The following is an 18255-nucleotide window of genomic DNA, read 5'->3' on the forward strand; positions in this document are numbered from 1 at the left end:
AATCCCGACAGGTTAGGATACCGTCACCTGTGTGGTATGTATCCTAACCCTACCCCTAACCCTCTCTCCCCGCACCCTAAACCTAACTTCCCCCCTAGTGCCTAACCCTAACCTCACCCCCTAGTGCCTAACCCTAACCTCCCCACCTAGTGCCTAACCCTAACCTACCCCCTAGTGCCTAACCCTAACCTCCCCCCAGTACCTAACCCTAACCTACCCCCTAGTGCCTAACCCTAAGTTCCCCCCCTAGTGCCTAACCCTAACCTCCCCCCTAGTACCTAATCCTAACCTCCCCATCTAGTGCCTAACCCTAACCTTCCCACCTAGTGCCTAACACTAGCCTCCCCCTAGTCCCTAACCTCCCCCCTAGTGCCTAACCCTAACCTACCCCCTAGTGCCTAACCCTAACCTCCCCACCTAGTGCCTAACCCTAACCTCCCCCCCTAGTGCCTAACCATAACCTCCCCCCTAGTGCCTAACTCTAACCTCCCCCCTAGTGCCTAACCATAACCTCCCCCCCTAGTGCCTAACCCTAACTTCCCCCCCTAGTGCCTAACCCTAACCTCCCTCCAGTGCCTAACCCTAACCTACCCCCTAGTGCCTAACCCTAAATTCCCCCCCTAGTGCCTAACCCTAACCTCCCCCCTAGTACCTAACCCTAATCTCCCCATCTAGTGCCTAACCCTAACCTTCCCACCTAGTGCCTAACACTAGCCTCCCCCTAGTGCCTAACTCTAACCTCCCCCTTAGTGCCTAACCCTAACCTACCCCCTAGTGCCTAACCCTAACCTCCCCACCTAGTGCCTAACCCTAACCTCCCCCCCTAGTGCCTAACCCTAACCTCCCCCCTAGTGCCTAACTCTAACCTCCCTAGTGCCTAACCATAACCTCCCCCCCCTAGTGCCTAACCCTAACCTCCCCACCTAGTGCCTAACCCTAACCTCCCCCCTAGTGCCTAACTCTAACCTCCCCCCTAGTGCCTAACCCTAACCCCCCCTAGTGCCTAAACCTAACCTTCCCCCCTATTGCCTAAACCTAACCTTCCCCCTTCGTGCCTAAACCTAAACTCCCCCCAGTGCCTAAACATAACCTCCCTCCACTAGTGCCTAACCCTAACCCTCCCCCTAGTGCCTAACCCTACACCTAACCCCACTAATTACCTTCGGGATCCTGGCGCCGGCATCCCGCATGCTGGTATTTCAACTGCATCCCATACAGTATGTGTTACTTTCACTCACATGTAATGAATTGTAATGATTTGTTCTCTCCTGAAACTGGTTGCCACCCAAAGGCACAGGGAAATGCACACTGAAAGGCACAGAAAGAGGCACAGGGAGAGGCACAGGGAAAGGCACAGGGAGAGGCACAGAGAAAGGCACAGGCACAGAGAAAGGCACAGGGAGAGGCACAGGGAAAGGCACAGAGAAAGGCACAGGTTGAGGCAGAGGGAATGGCACAGGGAGAGGCACAGGGAAAGGCACAGGGAGAGGCACAGGGAGAGACACAGAGAAAGGCAGAGAAAGGCACAGGGAAAGGCACAGGGAGAGGCACAGGGAGAGGCACAGGGAGAGACACAGAGAAAGGCAGAGAAAGGCACAGGGAAAGGCACAGGGAGAGGCACAGGGAAAGGCACAGGGAGAGGCACAGGGAGAGACACAGAGAAAGGCAGAGAAAGGCACAGAGAAAGGCACAGGGAAAGGCACAGGGAGAGGCACAGTGAAAGGCACAGAGAAAGGCACAGGGAGAGGCACAGGGAAAGGCACAGGGAAAGGCACAGGGAGAGGCACAGGGAAAGGCACAGGGAGAGGCACAGTGAAAGGCACAGAAAAAGGCAGAGAAAGGCACAGAGAAAGGCACAGGGAAAGGCACAGGGAGAGGCACAGGGAAAGGCACAGGGAGAGACACAGAGAAAGACAGAGAAAGGCACAGGGAAAGGCACAGGGAGAGGCACAGTGAAAGGCACAGAGAAAGGCACAGGGAGAGGCACAGGGAAAGGCACAGAAAGAGGCACAGGGAGAGGCACAGGGAAAGGCACAGGGAGAGGCACATGGAAAGGCACAGAGAAAGGCACAGGGAGAGGCACAGGGAAAGGCACAGGGAGAGGTACAGGGAAAGGCACAGGGAGAGGTACAGGGAAAGGCACAGGGAAAGGCACAGGGAAAGGCACAGGAAGAGGCACAGGGAGAGGCACAGGGAGAGGCACAGAGAAAGGCACAGGCACAGAGAAAGGCACAGGGAGAGGCACAGGGAAAGGCACAGAGAAAGGCACAGGGAAAGGCACAGGGAGAGGCACATGGAAAGGCACAGAGAAAGGCACAGGGAGAGGCACAGGGAAAGGCACAGGGATAGGTACAGGGAAAGGCACAGGGAAAGGCACAGGGAGAGGCACAGAGAAAGGCACAGGCACAGAGAAAGGCACAGGGAAAGGCACAGGGAGAGGCACATGGAAAGGCACAGAGAAAGGCACAGGGAGAGGCACAGGGAAAGGCACAGGGAGAGGTACAGGGAAAGGCACAGGGAAAGGCACAGGGAGAGGCACAGGGAGAGGCACAGAGAAAGGCACAGGCACAGAGAAAGGCACAGGGAGAGGCACAGAGAAAGGCACAGGGAGAGGCACAGGGAAAGGCACAGAGAAAGGCACAGGGAAAGGCACAGGGAGAGGCACATGGAAAGGCACAGAGAAAGGCACAGGGAGAGGCACAGGGAAAGGCACAGGGATAGGTACAGGGAAAGGCACAGGGAAAGGCACAGGGAGAGGCACAGAGAAAGGCACAGGCACAGAGAAAGGCACAGGGAAAGGCACAGGGAGAGGCACATGGAAAGGCACAGAGAAAGGCACAGGGAGAGGCACAGGGAAAGGCACAGGGAGAGGTACAGGGAAAGGCACAGGGAAAGGCACAGGGAGAGGCACAGGGAGAGGCACAGAGAAAGGCACAGGCACAGAGAAAGGCACAGGGAGAGGCACAGGGAAAGGCACAGAGAAAGGCACAGGGAGAGGCACAGGGAAAGGCACAGAGAAAGGCACAGGGAGAGTCACAGGGAAAGGCACAGGGAGAGGTACAGGGAAAGGCACAGAGAAAGGCACAGGGAAAGGCACAGGGAGAGGCACAGGGAGAGACACAGAGAAAGGCAGATAAAGGCACAGGGAAAGGCACAGGGCCGGATTAAGGCTTGTGGGGGCCCAGGGCAACTAAGTTGCGGGGGCCCCCTTCAAGCCACACAGAGCCGAGCCCAGCCCAGCCATGCCCCCAGTAGCAGTCCCCCCTCAACAGTAGTCCCCCCAGGAGTGCCCCTAGTAGTAATCATCATCAATGCTGTGTCCCCCAGTAGTGGCTGAGCAGTGTACATTGCCCCCAGTAGTATCCCCAGCAGTGCCCCTAGTAGTACCCCCAGCAGTGTCCCTAGTAATAGTCCAATCCCCCCCAGCAGTGCCCCTAGTAGTACCCCCAGAAGTCCCTAGTAGTAGTCCTTCCCCTCCCACAGCAGTGCCCCTAGTAGTAGTCATCCTTTCCCCCCCCAGCAGTGCCCCTAGTAGTAGTCGTCCTCCCCCCCCACAGCAGTGCCCCTAGTAGTACTTCCCCCCCCACACAGCAGTGCCCCTAGTAGTATTTCCCCCCCTCCCACAGCAGTGCCCCTAGTAGTACTTCCCCCCTACAGCAGTGCCCCTAGTAGTACTTCCCCCCCAGCAGTGCCTCTAGTAGTACTCCCCCCCCCACACAGCAGTGCCCCTAGTAGTAGTCCAAATGCAGCAGTGCCCATAAGAGTAGTTGTCCCTACCCCCAGACACACACACTGAAAAAAGAAAAAAATTCTCCACTTACCTTAAGCCCCGCTCCGGCAGCTGCTCTTCCGTCCGGCGTCCTCCCAGGCCGGCCTGCTTTGCATGATGGGAGAGACGTCATCGTCTCTCCCATCAGCCACTGCGGGAGCCGGAAGACGGAGGCTCCGGCAGTGGGCCGCAGCGCAGCAGCCGATGAGAGTCTGTGAGACTCTCATCGGCTGCTAAAACAAACACACAGCTGCCGGCGCCGGCGGCTGTGTGTTTGTGCTGTGTAGTGCGGACGGCACTTATGTGCCGTCCACACTACCGCCCTGCCCCAAGCTGATGCAGCAGCACTGACTGTGCTGCTGCATGCAGTAGTGTGGGGGCCCTCTGTGTGTGGCCCCTCCCTTAATCCGGCCCTGGAAAGGCACAGGGAAAGGCACAGGGAAAGGCACAGGGACAGTGGGAATCAGGTAGAAATGTGCTGAAATCCCACTGTAATGCACTGGGATTTGTGTGTAAAATGGAGAGTAGTGAATGATGGCTTTCAATCAGTGTTTTATTTCGATTAATAAAAATTAATAATGTGGTAATAAATTAACCTGTATTTTTAAATGATTGTTTGTGTGTTTGGACTGATTGGAGCATACATGCCTACCCTCCCGGTTTTCGCGGGAGGCTCCCGATTTTTCGGGTAACCCCCCGCACTCCCGGAAGGGTAGGCATTTCTCCCGCATTCTGCCCACTTCCTAGTGAAGTGGGCAGAATTAGGAGAATACCCGCGGCAATCGCGGGTCTCCGTGAAGGGGGCGGGGCTTAAGCTGTGATTCTGCACTTAATGAAGCGAATCATCAAGCCCCGCCCCCGTCGGCCCCCTGCTGCATCTCTTACCCGGGCTTCTCCCGGGAAGAGAATGTTAAAGGTAGGCAACCCTGGATTGGAGTGATGTCAGTGGTGAGCTTCCGGCTCTATTAGAGCCAGAAGCTCAGTGTGGCTTGCGACGGATAAGACCCTACCACAAGGGTCTTGTCACCAGCACGACCATCGCGACCATCATCTCGCTTTTTGCAAGCGGCTCGGAATCTGGCCTTGTGTCCTCATGCCCAGGAGCGCCCACTGGTGAAGTGGGAAGGATCTTGGAGGATGATCTGCTCTCCCGATTCTGCTGGAGAATCTCCCAGAATTTGCGGCAATAAACTAGTAGAAACTGAAAGATAGAGAACAGTAGTATGACAATTTGCAGAGAGGGAATAGTGTAAGGAAAAATGTTTTATCCATGACAGCACTACAGTCTGTGAATCTGCAGAACATTCAGTAGTTTTAGCTTCATGGTGCAAACTGTTTCTGAAACTTCTAGATGCGTAGGGTTGGATAATTATGCAGAAGTATTTGTGGCTGCTTGGAATGCCTCCCACTTTCAGACAGCATGAGAATTGGCAGCTTTAATTCAGCTACATAAAATCGCAAACACATCTGAAAAGTCAGTGAGGTAATCTAGTTACACAATTTGCTGAACATAAAAGCACTATAGCACAGGTAAATGTTTTGTTCCTTTGGAATGTTTTGTTTTCTCTTAATTGCTATGTCAGAACTAAAGTCTGCTTGTCAACCCTAGCCTGGGGCAATTCTGAGCATTAGTATAAAAGAGCTAGGGGCCTATTTATTAATGATCGCATTTTGAATGTGATCTGGACATGACATTACCACCATGATCGCACTTCAAAATGCGATCATAGCGCTGGAATGTATTATCCGGCACACACAGGGACAGGGGCTCCGAAAGTAGCCCGTCCCAGCGATGTGCCTGAAGTGCTGCCAGGGCTTCTGCACATGCACAGTCCCGCTGACTGCACATGTGGGGATGGTTGAGGGGGAACCCTCTCCTGGCTAATTATGCGATGTATAGTCCATAGGCTACAGCGGCTAATGACAATCTCGGGAATGCATTGCAATACGGAGGTTGGTAAATTTAGCAGCATCACATCCCCCATATAAACCAATGGGCGCTGCGGCTGCCGACGGGAATGGAGGGATTGCAGCAAGTATCTGAGCTGGGGTCTTTCCTTCATACATCTGGAGGAAATTTAATATTTGCCACAAATAGATTATGATAAATGGGCCTCCTTGTGCTAAAGCAGATGCAGATTAATTGGTTGTCAAGAGTTCGTAAGGGGAAAAATTACTTTGCACATTTTAGAGTCACAGTTTAATTCTGTAGTCACTAGTTTTGTGTCACAATGCTCTCTGGGACCTTGTGAATACCTTACGTGGCCCATCCACTTGCGTTTATTTACAGTTCCTTCTTGTAAGTATACGTTTTTGATGTCTGTTGCTATCTGCATGCAAGATGCCACAAGGAGAGTTTGCCTTGTTATCTCACATGGATTAATGTTTTCTTCCATTACTGATTGAGATAGCTGTTAGGCTAGCTTATCACATTCTGCAGATCCCCATTGGTACTGATAATAGTAACCAATGGGGAGAAGAAGGATATCTAAAAAGCAATCCTTCTCATACAGTTAGTGTAATGTAGTGATGGGAAACCTGATACACTTCCTCAGGGGACATATGTGCATCCCTCTAATATTTAAAAGGGCCAAATAGTAACCTTAATCTTGGTAGTGAAGTAAAGTGATACATTTAATCACACACAGGGCCTGAATCTGAATCTGATGCAAACCATACGCAATGCCGCCGTTGACTGATTATTTGCTAATGCGCATGCTCAAAAAATTCTGAAAACCGAGACAGCACATGCGTTACCCTGAGGGTACACACAAAGGTGCTATTATGATCGTCTCAGATGGTATCAGATATCGAGCGGCACAGCAGTGGTGACTTGGAGATGACATGAAGTGACCGCATAAAAAGGCTGTCTCGTGGGCGTGTTATGGGATTGTCATGGGCGTGTCAGTGATGGCGGCCACATTCTCGGATGCACAACCGCTTCCACAGAGGCCATGTTTAGACAGAGAAGTGAACCTGGTGAAAGTGTAGGCAGTGCGACGATGGTGGCATGTCATGAATCACCATGTTACAAGATGTCAAGGTGCAAAGAATGGCCGTCTCAGGGCTTGAATATACAGGTGCTCGCTAGTACCTAAATGCAGTGGTGTAACCAGGGCAGGACAGCTGGGGCTCGGGCCGTGGGAGCGGCAGCACAGCACTGCCGCCACGGACCAGGTCCGTTAAAGTCAGTGTAGTGTGGGACCACAATGAGAACCCAGTAAAACACACCTCCGCCAGCGCTGGGTAGTACACTCGTACTATCCGGCGGCGGTTTGTGTTTCAGCAGCCAATGAGAGTCAGACAGACTCTCATTGCCTGCTGTGCCCACTGCTGGAGCCGGGCTGGAGCTCACTCACTTCTGGGGCCACTGCATAAGGGGGACCACTTCTGGGGACACTGTATAAGGGTGCACTACTGGGGGCACTGTATAAGGGTGCACTACTGGGAGCACTACTACATAGGGCACTGCTACTGTGGACATTAAGGTGCATGTGGAATGGAAAGGAATGTTCCTAGAGTTATGTGAAACGTGGGAGTGTCATGTTGACACGTCCCCATTTTTCAGTGGCCACACCCTTTGTGGCATGTGACCATGCCCACTTTTCGGCACTTGCACATGGAGGGGATGTCTCCGTTTTTCATTTTGCCTTCGGCTCAAAATACCCTAGTTATGCCACTGCCTAAAAGGGAGGCTAAAATTCGCATATTATCGCTCCTACGACTCCGCAAAGTGACGCAGCAGCGTCTACCTCTGAATCGGGCCCGCTATCTGGATATCTCACCATGCTCAAAAATTAAAAGACAAAAGAAATGGCACTAAATTATCCACTCCGCATCATCCACTCACTTTTAACAAAATGGCCCCGGCGATTCTTATGCCACTTGTGCCAAAATTACCCCACTTGTTCCCCTTATCCACACATTACACTCAGACCTCACACTAACACCAATAAGACCCACACATGCATGCCAAAACTTCCTTTACACTTTCCCATGTGCACGGAATGGGCAATGCCTCTATTTAGCCCCCACTGGGAGTATCAGTGACCACCCCACTACTAACACCAAATGCTGCACAGGGGGAAATTTCTATCCTTTAGCAGTGCTACAAAAAGGGACAATGTCCCCTCCAACAAGTCTGGCCCGGGACAATCCAGTGGCAAGCGCAAGATTTCTAAAGGGAGGTTTCCAAATGCTTGAGAGTGAGTGTGGCCAGTCCATGAAGAGGGCATAATTAGCACTTAACCAGCTTTAATATGTATCATGCAAAGTGTATTGTGTGTATTCCAGCATAAACAGGACCAGCGATCACAGTAAGCCATTAAATGTGGCAGTAGGGTTGCCCTGCCTGAGCTGAATGTTTTTATTTCACCATTCCAGAGCATTAGAACAAGTCCGGGTGTCTGGGGGAGCAGCAGAATAACCTAGCAATGCCCTGCAGGGGCTGGCTGGCAACTTCTACCATGGGGGGCAAGTCCAGGGCACTAGCCCATAAACAACGGCTTATCCTTAAATAGAGATTGCGAGGTCTCGCACGCAGACCGACTGCAAAAGCGTGTCCTAATCAATGGCTCAAATAGGGACGTTAGTTTCAATACATACACTTAAATAAAACATTATAAGAGGAAAATAGAATGGTGGATATTTCTCAGAAACAGCAACAATATAGGGCCCCATATAACAATGAAACAGAATACCTTTAGCACTTACTTAAAGAGGTTATGGTCCTTTTCAGTAGTTAACAAACAGCAGTAAGACACATTCCCTAGCCCCAGTATGCCTCATTCCCCCAGACCCAGTGTGTCACTCACTCATTCCCCCAGACCCAGTGTGTGTCTCTCACTCATTCCCCCAGACCCAGGGTGCATCTCCTAGCTCCACACCCCCAGACCCAGTGTGCATCTCTCAGTCCAATACCCCCACAATCTCTGTACATCATACTATATGGGAAATATATATACATAAGAAAAACATACTTACATTTATTTGTCCTGCTGCTGCAAGTTCCTTGTTTCCTGCAGTGGAGGGAAAGAAGAACGGAGGAGGAACAGCACAGCAGCTATTTTATATGAAGGAATCACAGCTTTCCAGGGTAATCAGGGCCAATAACGCCAACCAGAAAAGGTGTTAATTTACACAATGGAGTAAATGTAATAGGCTGCGGACTTCGAGCATCGGCGAGTCACATGTGAGACTTCCTGATGTTTTAAAGTAGAAGTCATTTAAAAGGCAAAACCAGGTTGATTTTGCCTTTTAAGTTGCTACTTTAAAACATTGGGCAGTCTCGCGCGGGACTCACTGATGCTTGAAGTCCACAGTCTATTACAGTACATATACCCCAATGAGTTTAATGAATATGATATTCACAAAGTCCCCATGCTCGAGCGATCACTTTGTGTTTATAGACGCCCACCAGCCTGTCTTTAGCCGCCCACTTGCATACGTTATCTCCAGGAAGTACATAGAACCATCAAGATCCATCGAATCTGATCGCAGCGCTTGCAGTTGTCTGTACCCTACCACAGCACTGCGAGCACTTCAGTGTAAAAATCAACCAGGTGACGTGTACTATGATGCTGCCTGTTAATTATGCATGCCCCAGAAACGGCGTGAAAACACTCTTGCATGCCTGCGTCCGCAAATCCACTCCCCTGTTACTACTGGCCTGCCCCTGTTACCACCCACAAACGGTCTCTCCTGTCACTCATTCCACTGGGCTGTCTTTGCAGGGCGAGCGAGAAATTTGCGATCGCTCGTACTAGTTTGCACACTGCGAACTACACACATGCGCACATTAGTGAACATCGTCTGCAACGAGCGCCCGCTTGCTAGCGACTGGCTCTGAATGAGCTCCTATGGTTGCTGCACTCTCCTGCAGAGGAAAGAAAAGTGACTACGTGGTGCAAGTAGCATTGATCTTAGACATGTTGCTTTGTGATGAGGAGGCCACAGGTACTGGAACTTTGTATCTTGCTCATGTCTTTCTTTTAAGAGGTTGTGCGTAAAGCTTGGATAGAAAGCTGAATGGAGCAGGGAGCTGCAGGAAAACACTCGATAGGCTGCAGCCAGCCCTTGGCAGTCTCTTGACCATCACAGATGTAAAGGGCTGGATCGGGATAAGAGCAAGGGCATGAGGAGTGTGCCATTTTTTTTTATTACCTGTTTGGAATTATTGGGTTCTTTCAAGATCTGTATGACTACATTCTGAACCCTCTACTCTGGAACTATACTGGGTTTTATAAAAAGAAGAACCCTGCAGAACTGGACATGCCAGTACACCCAAATCACTTACAAGAGTAAAATATACCTTTTAAAAAATCTAATCGTGGGCCCTGGTGTGGCCACTTCTTGGGCCACCAAAACCCCCCTTGGCTGTACGCCCATTCATGATAAAAGTTGGTGATGCACAGGCAATATAAGAGGGTTATTAAAGTGGGAGCCATTAGGAGCTGTCGGTCCACAAATTCACTTTCCCCTGTGCATAATCTGAGTGAGGACAATGCATGGCACCATAGCCCCTGCAGCCCCAACAACATCTCCACCGATAGGCACCCAAGGCTGGCCTAAGTTCCTTGTACACCCATAATACACCAAAATAGCAGAAACATGTTTTTTTGACCCCCTCTTTTGTTATGTCAGAGCAACTTGTTACCATGAGACCTCCTCTCAGAAAATCAGGAAGGCATCACCTATTTTTAACAGTTTCTATCAGTATACACTTGTACAGATGTAGCCATTTTTATTTCACAAACCTTAAGTTAGCATTTTAATATAGTGTGAGTTGATATAACGGGATGTAGTCAGGATACCGGCAGGCCCTATCCCGTCCGCCGATATCCCGACACTGACAGCCCGATAGGTGACGGAAGATAGGCATAGAAATCCCGAAGCCTATCATTAGCCCCACTACAAAATACTGACACCCGGCATACCGAACGAAGGTAAGCCAGGTGACTTAGCATCTAGCCGCGTGGGGGGGGTTAGGTTTAGGGACCCCCGGGGGGACTTAGGGATAGGCACCCCCCAGTAGGGTTAGGGTAGGGAAAGGGGGGGTTAAGCAACACTAGGTAGAGGGGGGATAGAGTTAGGCACCCCCCAGGAGGGTTAGGTGTAGGGTGCGGGGAAGGAGTATTAGGTTTAGGCACTAATGGGGGGGAGGTTAGGGTTATGCACTAGGGGGGAAGGTTAGGGTTAGGCACCACTAAGGGTGGGTTAGGGGGGGAGGGGGGAGATTTAGGTTTCTTACCTGCCCCAGTCGGGAATTAGGTCCGTCGGGGTTCCGCTGTCGGTATTTGATCCGGCGGCATTAAATATCGATTCCAATATAACATATCTATGAAAACCAAAGTTCCATCTGTAATATTTCTTTGATATGCTTTAACGTATATATAGACTTAAATCTACTACTTTAGATATGATGCATCTGAAAGCATGTATTGTAAATGACTGGAAAATATGACTTTTATTTCTCTTCCAGAAACTTGTTGTGGAGAATATGGATGTGTTGGTACAAATCAGATCCAACTTCAGTAATACTGAGCTGATGCCGTCTCTGTTAGCCAAACTGAGCTGTAAGTCACTGTTATATTTGGACGTTCCTACTGGCAAGAGATTCAACACAACAGATGTTACTATACTGTTTCTGACAAACAGACAAGCTATTTAATTTTTTTTTGTACTGATAGTGTCTAATAATATACTTACTTTTTGAATTTGATGCAGTAGGGAATATTCATGAAAATTGGTGCAAAGATGTGCTATTCTCCGTGCGCTACAAGTCGCGTTACACATAATGCGTGAGCTCTGTGCCACTTGGTAGCACCGAGCGTCTTTTCGTGCGACTTTTCCTCTTAGCATGCCCCTTTTCCCCTACCAATGCGAAGAGGACACACAAGCAGCTTATGCTGATTAAAATTCTAAGCGGCATGCCTATATACTGTGTGCGACTGCGGTTATATCTGCATGCAAAATGCAACGTTACTGTGTCAGCGGCTGTGATACTGTAACCTAGCATTTCATATACAGATACAGCCCCAGTTGCACACAGAATATTGGCATGAGCTGCTTGTTTGTCATGTTCGCATCATTTTGTTAATAGGACACATTTTAAGGGAAAAGGATGCATGAAAAGACGCTTGGCGCTACCGAGACGTGGCTAGAAGAACTGTTTAACAAAAGCAAATATCTGATTGGTTGCTATGGGTAAATGTCCCATTTATTTTATCAGAGCAATGGCATGTTGAGATGGATATTTTTTGGAGCGTATCTGAAGTGCTGTCATTCAAATACGGTGGTATACAAAACAGATCATTTTGATAAACGCGCCAGGTACAGGTGTGGAAAATGAGCACTGTTTGTTGTTCCATTGTTCCTGGACATGGAGAGAAACAAATTTCTGTATGGATGCACCCTACCTGTGCATCCTATTTCTTCAATTCTCTGATAACGGGTCCTATTTAGAGCAATCTTTCCATGCTTTGTGGGGGGGGGGAGGTATAAGGGACATCTGCAGGGGCGTAGTCATTACAGTAGTTTGTGGCATTATGCAACAAAGTCATCATGATGGCGTTTGCATTGAAACGCGCATCATGGCCTGGCCCACCTATTTAAGTATATAGGTTCCGGGATGGTAAACGCCCAAAAATTTGGGAGTTTCCTTGGGTATCCCCACCCCCTCCTTCCCTGCAACACATTTTTCCCATGGTGCTAAAGTGCACCTTCCAGCAGGCATTTGTATGTGGTTGTGGATCAGTGGGACCTGCACAGAATATTTCTATATAGAATAGTATGCTGGGGACTGGTATTTCACCTTATTCTTTTATTGCTTCCCATTGATTTACTGTAGCTCCAGAAAGCTTGCTGAAAAGAATGACCATCATTGGAGTGATCTTGTCCTTCCGATCTCTGGCTCTGGAAGGCCTTAGAGAGGTGAGTGACAGTGTAACAAATACAGGCACATAGTAAAATATATACTATTTACTCAATCTAACATATTTTATTTGAAAAAATACAAATATCTTCCACTGTCAGTAAATAAATGTAGCCTTCATAATACCATTACATTTGCCCCATTACTGTAATTAAAGCATCTTTTTATGATTTGCCAGGGAGGTACTGGAAACATCAGGTGGGCTTATTGAAAGAATTTCTTCTGAGTGTGTTTGGAATGGACGTTGAGGGGTAAATTTACTAAAGTGAGAGTTTTTAAAAGTGGAGATGTTGCCCATAGCAACCAATCAGTTTCTACTATACATTTAACTAGCACTTTCTAGAAGATAATAGCTAGAATCTGATTGGTTGCTATGGGCAACATCTCCACTTTTAAAAACTCCCACTTTAGAAAATTTACCCCTGAGTCCCATAGTGATGTAGCTTCAGCCCCTTGTCATACACCTATGAGTTCCCGAATATAGGGCCTGATTTATGATATTGCTCACAGTGAGGTTTTAATTGCAAATTGATTAACTGGCAGGGACCCTTTGTGGGCGGCAACATGGTGGTGGCGACTCAAATGTCACAACTGTTTTCGGGGCCTGTGATCCTGTATGCAGTAAAAATGGTTCCAGCGTCTCAGTTCCCACTGATATTCCGCGCGACCATAGGGTTACTCAGAGGACCGATTATCGACTAATCTGCGACCGATGCTGCGCCTTTGTATACACTCGTTTGGATTAGTGAAGTCGCCAGTGGGTGTTTCTATATAAATCCCGGCAGCTGCAACATTTGCATATTTTCGCACACAGCTGCTGCATACAAATTTGCAGCAAAAAAAGTCATAACTAGAGTAATAATAATTCATGTCAGACTTGAATAAAGGGTAATTCTATTGTTATAGGCATATCATTCAAACATGTATTCTTATCTCTGATTTGTCATGTAGTATAATGGCTCCTTAGAGTTTGTCACTGTTGCTTTTGGAGTCTATGAAGGTAATATCAATGTAATCCTTTTCATATGAATTCATAGTGATTGTAATGGGCCGGGTGAGCTCATCTTAATAAATAATTATTTAATATGTAATTATTTAATTAACAGCTCAGCTTTGTCTTGTGTTATTACTGAAGGTTTTCACCCAGCACTGTCCTTACCTGATGGGTCCGATTGAGTACCTAAAGGATTTTGTCACCCCTGATCTTGACATACAGGTATGTTGTATCTGTCCTCATTGCATGATCCAAATATATATTATTAAAATAGAAATCAAATTAGTGATTTTACTTTAAATTTGACATTCTTCAGCATTATTTCAGCAAAATGGTGACATTCTTCAGCATTATTTCTTATACCAGACAAGGGCTTGTGGAGGGCGGGCACACGTTTTATGTGCAGTTTATAAACACTTCCATTAGTATCTGGTATTAGTATTAAGAAATGTGGTTCTGTTTTTATGTCTGCTGCCAGTCTTTAAATATGTGCCCCCACTAAGGGCCTTATACAGAGTTGCACACAAGTCAGCCATACCAGATTCTGCATTACATTCATGGAACCAAGGGCCTGATTCAGAGATGAAGGTAATGCACAGCCGCAAGGAAGCGCAATACCGTCCAACTAAATGCAGCAGTAGGAAATAGCAACCATTGCCTCGGATCACCATCACAACCATCGTTCACGATGGTAGCTGTTCTGGCTAGGCTCCGTAAGCTGAGACTTACTCAGCCTGGCCAACAGAACTGAACAGCCGTCCAAGAAGTCTGTGTCTGATGACACAGACCCTGTGCTCAGCACCCCTCTGTTTTGGAGAATGGTTGCGGTCACCACCCCCGCTCTGCCTCCCGTGCGCCGTAGCATGTCAGCCTTGGTGCGGCTAAGGGGGGTCTGCAAGCGAGTACGCAGGACCTGTGCTGCACATGCGCAGAGTGGGTTCTCCGCCTGCGCAGACCCGGAACCATTGGAGATGTACACAAACCATTGGTTTGCCTACATTTCTGAATCAGGCCCTGAATGTATGTTTGCCCATATGCAGAGTTGCTCTGTCCGTATCCTTAATTTGAGAGCTGTCATAATCATCATCATCATCAGGGCGCACCTGCACATGCCTTCCCTTTATGCAAATAATATGACTGAAAACAGAAGTATATAAACATACATCCAACTCTGCAAATCCTGCAATTCCAATGATTCATGCTCTCTGAACTATGACTATGTCAGTGTGTCCCATCACAGCCCAGTTGCACCCCTTCAGTAACAAATGGAGATGCGACTGAAATATTCACCATTTGAGGTCACTTGGATTCCGGAGTCTGCTGACTGTAAAAACACAAGATAACGCTCCACGAACAGGCATACATTCAGCCCCTACAGTATGTGTTTAAATGTAGGGTTAAGGCAAATTTGCATTGCAGAATAATGAGGCAAACAGTACAGGAAGCAAATATACAGATACACACATTTGCACAGTGATTTCTAATAATTTTACAAACCTGCAAAGAGATCAGTGCATACATTAAACTCGTGCCAAAAATGAAATAAAAGTAATCAGAAATATGCAATAAAACATATAAAATTTTAATATTAATGAATTTCTACTAAGAAAAAGACCCAAAGCGCAGTGATGTAAATATGCGTGGTAACAGTATATCAAATACATAAAAAAATGAAACAATGTATCTCTTATCTTGCTTCTATTCAGGGCCGGCACTAGGCTTTTCTGCGCCCAGCGCCGTCCTGTGTTGCCGCCCCTTCCCTCCTCCGCTCCCTGCCCCTGAGCTTACATATTATCAATAGTGCCGGGAGGGAGGGTGGGCTTGCGCCTGCCGGGAGGTTTCTTGCGCCCACCGGATTTCACGGCGCTCCGGGCGACGGCCCGGCTTGCCCGTACCTAGAGCCGCTCCTGCTTCTATTCTAATACCTCATACACACTAGACGATGTGTGTATGCGGCGATATCGTCATCGGCAGGCCCGTCGGGGTTGCCGGCTTCAGCCAGTGTATATACACTTGCCGATGCCGACCAGCGACGGAGGACGGCAGGGGGGGAGCGGTGCCATGCTTCATTCAGCAGCATGGCATCGCTCACGATATCCCCAGATTGTGTTACTTGTATAGCTGACTGGGGATACCGTAAACAACCAGTGGGAGCGCGATATCGCTATCGTTCAAAATATTGGCAAGTGTGCACGCGGCTTAAGAGTGATCACAATTCAAATTAGATGTTGCAAGTCATATTCTATTCTGTTAATTAAGAGATAATTTGTTTATACCCCAAAATTTTCTCTTCAATGGGATCACTAAAGTGAACACTTGTGATAGATTCACATCTGACCACCAATATAGTCTCTTGAGTGCATCACAAGTCCATATGGGTGATGACCCTTATTGGACGGCAAGCAGTCAATCCAGTCTGTGGCGGGAATCAGTGTGTGCAGCGTGTGTGCAGATGTCCGATGGTCGCGCAGTTGATCCGATGGCTGTTTCTTTGGATGCAGCATCAGATCAGAGGTGCCAGCAGTGGACGTCTTTTTTTTAAGACGCTTCCAGCAGCTTTTGCATATTTTGGCACAGTCGCTATGTACAAAGATGCAGCAACTGTGCTATTGCGTCCATCTTTGAATCAGGCCCTAAGAATACTCAAAATAAAAGCAATTATGACGAACTCTACAATTAACATGGGGTATAAATAAGGTTCTCAGCGCATATTTGAATATAATTGAGAACCCATCCTCCACGTCAAGGTGAAGCCCATATAAGTGTTATGATTGTGGTGGGAAGAAAATAGCTTGTGGCGAAATGTGGATTCTCTCCCATTGTAATTTAAGCAAGGTACCAATATAATAACGTGTGCAGCAGAGTTTGGTACAGATTTTGCAGGCATTTTTGACTGACACATTTACACATTCTGCTTTGCATTTATACATGGTGCAAATTTATTTTTGGATTTGCAGAAACTAGACAGGCAAATAGGAATGTGAATCAGGTCAGGTGGAAGTTTCCTTGATGCACATATAAAAAATGCAGAAGGTGCTTTTTCTCATTATGTCCCCCTGATATTCAAACAATGACATAGAGAATTTGTGACACATGATATGCAGCCATACAGTATATATATATAAAAATATATATTTTTAAAATAAAGATAACATGTACTTTTTAAACCTGCAAAATGATGCGTAGGGTTATTTTTCGCATACATATCTCTGTTTACCTGTAAGAAGACACATAGGGGCTCATTTAGAGTTGGATGCATTTGCACACCAAACGTACATACTGTAGGAAAAGATGGATGCAAGAAAAAGCTTGCTTATACGTATATGTAGTGCTAGATGCCTTTTAAGGTACAGTAGCATTTGCAAAAGATGAACAGTTATGCTTATTTGCTGTTCATGAGAGATGTTTCAACTCTTGTTGCAATGACATGAACAGGCCCTTACCTTAGTCAGGCTTCCCCTGCCCACCATGTTGTGCCTCCAGGCTTAAGCTGCATATCCACTTGCCAATTAAACAGAGCGATTGAACGATTACGACATCGTAATCGTTCAATCGCTCGTAAATCGTGCATGAATCAGGCATGAACATGTCAAAAACGACTAGCCAAGCGTGATCCTGCTTGTCGTTTTCGACATCAATCATCGCCTGAACATGCCGGTCAATCTGCCGATAACGACAGATTGGGCATGATCGGGGATGAGGGAGGGTGCCTGCACTGAACAACATATCGTTCGGTGTGTGCACTTCCAGGATGAGGAACGAGTGAATGATAACGATGTCGTAATCGTACTGTCGTTACCCCATCGCCTAATGGATACGCACCTTTAGGGAGACACAAGCCAATGATACACAAATGTCTATTGAGCAATCTTGAAGCAGTGTTGTGCAACAATGGAAGGGGAAGTGGTGTCATTCGTCATTCATACCTGGCTGGCTTAGGCCCCCTGCTGGGCCCCCCAGACAAGCCCCCCTGGTTTCCTCCCACAATCCAAAGACTTACTGGTAGGTTAATTGGTTTCTGGCAAAAATTAACCCATGTGGTAGGGAGTATAGAATGTAAGCTCCCCTGGGACAGGGATTTACGTGAATGACTAAATATTCTCTGTAAAAGTGCTGTATAATAGGTGTGCGGTATATAGATAACTGTTAATAAATAAATGTGTTTAGGTAGAAATTAATACTTTTTTTTTTAATAATATATATTTCATTTCAGTCTGTTTTTCATCATCTTCACTCCACAGAAACTGCCTGCACAAAAGTCATCACTGACATTCTTGCAGTCAAAACTAAGGCCATAACTCATCCTCCTTGACTACTCCACTGCATTTGACACTGTAGACCACCCACTGTGGTCTACAGTATCCATGTGTAAGGTGACTGACTGCCATATAAGAGGTGGTAGGTTTGAGTCCCGAGTATGACAGTATTCTGAAATGTGTGCATTAAATAAAAGAGGATGTGCTGATGTTGCTTGGCGCGGTGGCCAGATGGAGTGGGGTTGGGGATGGTCAACTAGGGAGAAGATAGGGGCGACCAGGGGATGCCTGGGATAAAAGAAAA

The 18255-nt window shown here is 47.6% G+C and overlaps 1 protein-coding gene across 2 annotated transcripts in view; it reads left to right on the forward strand.

Annotated features, from left to right (window-relative positions):
• NCKAP1L (NCK associated protein 1 like) overlaps window positions 1-18255 on the forward strand; it is a 348408-nt gene that overhangs the window by 266573 nt on the left and 63580 nt on the right. For both annotated transcript variants that reach the window (XM_088469297.1, XM_088469299.1), the window contains exons 24-26: window positions 11250-11343; window positions 12618-12700; window positions 13837-13917. In XM_088469297.1, coding sequence (XP_088325423.1) covers window positions 11250-11343; window positions 12618-12700; window positions 13837-13917 — 258 coding nt within the window. The remainder of the gene's footprint in view (window positions 1-11249; window positions 11344-12617; window positions 12701-13836; window positions 13918-18255) is intronic.

This window comes from Taudactylus pleione, unplaced genomic scaffold (genome assembly GCF_031769625.1).
Source record: "Taudactylus pleione unplaced genomic scaffold, aTauple2 ptg000089l, whole genome shotgun sequence".
Taxonomy (NCBI): domain Eukaryota; kingdom Metazoa; phylum Chordata; class Amphibia; order Anura; family Myobatrachidae; genus Taudactylus; species Taudactylus pleione.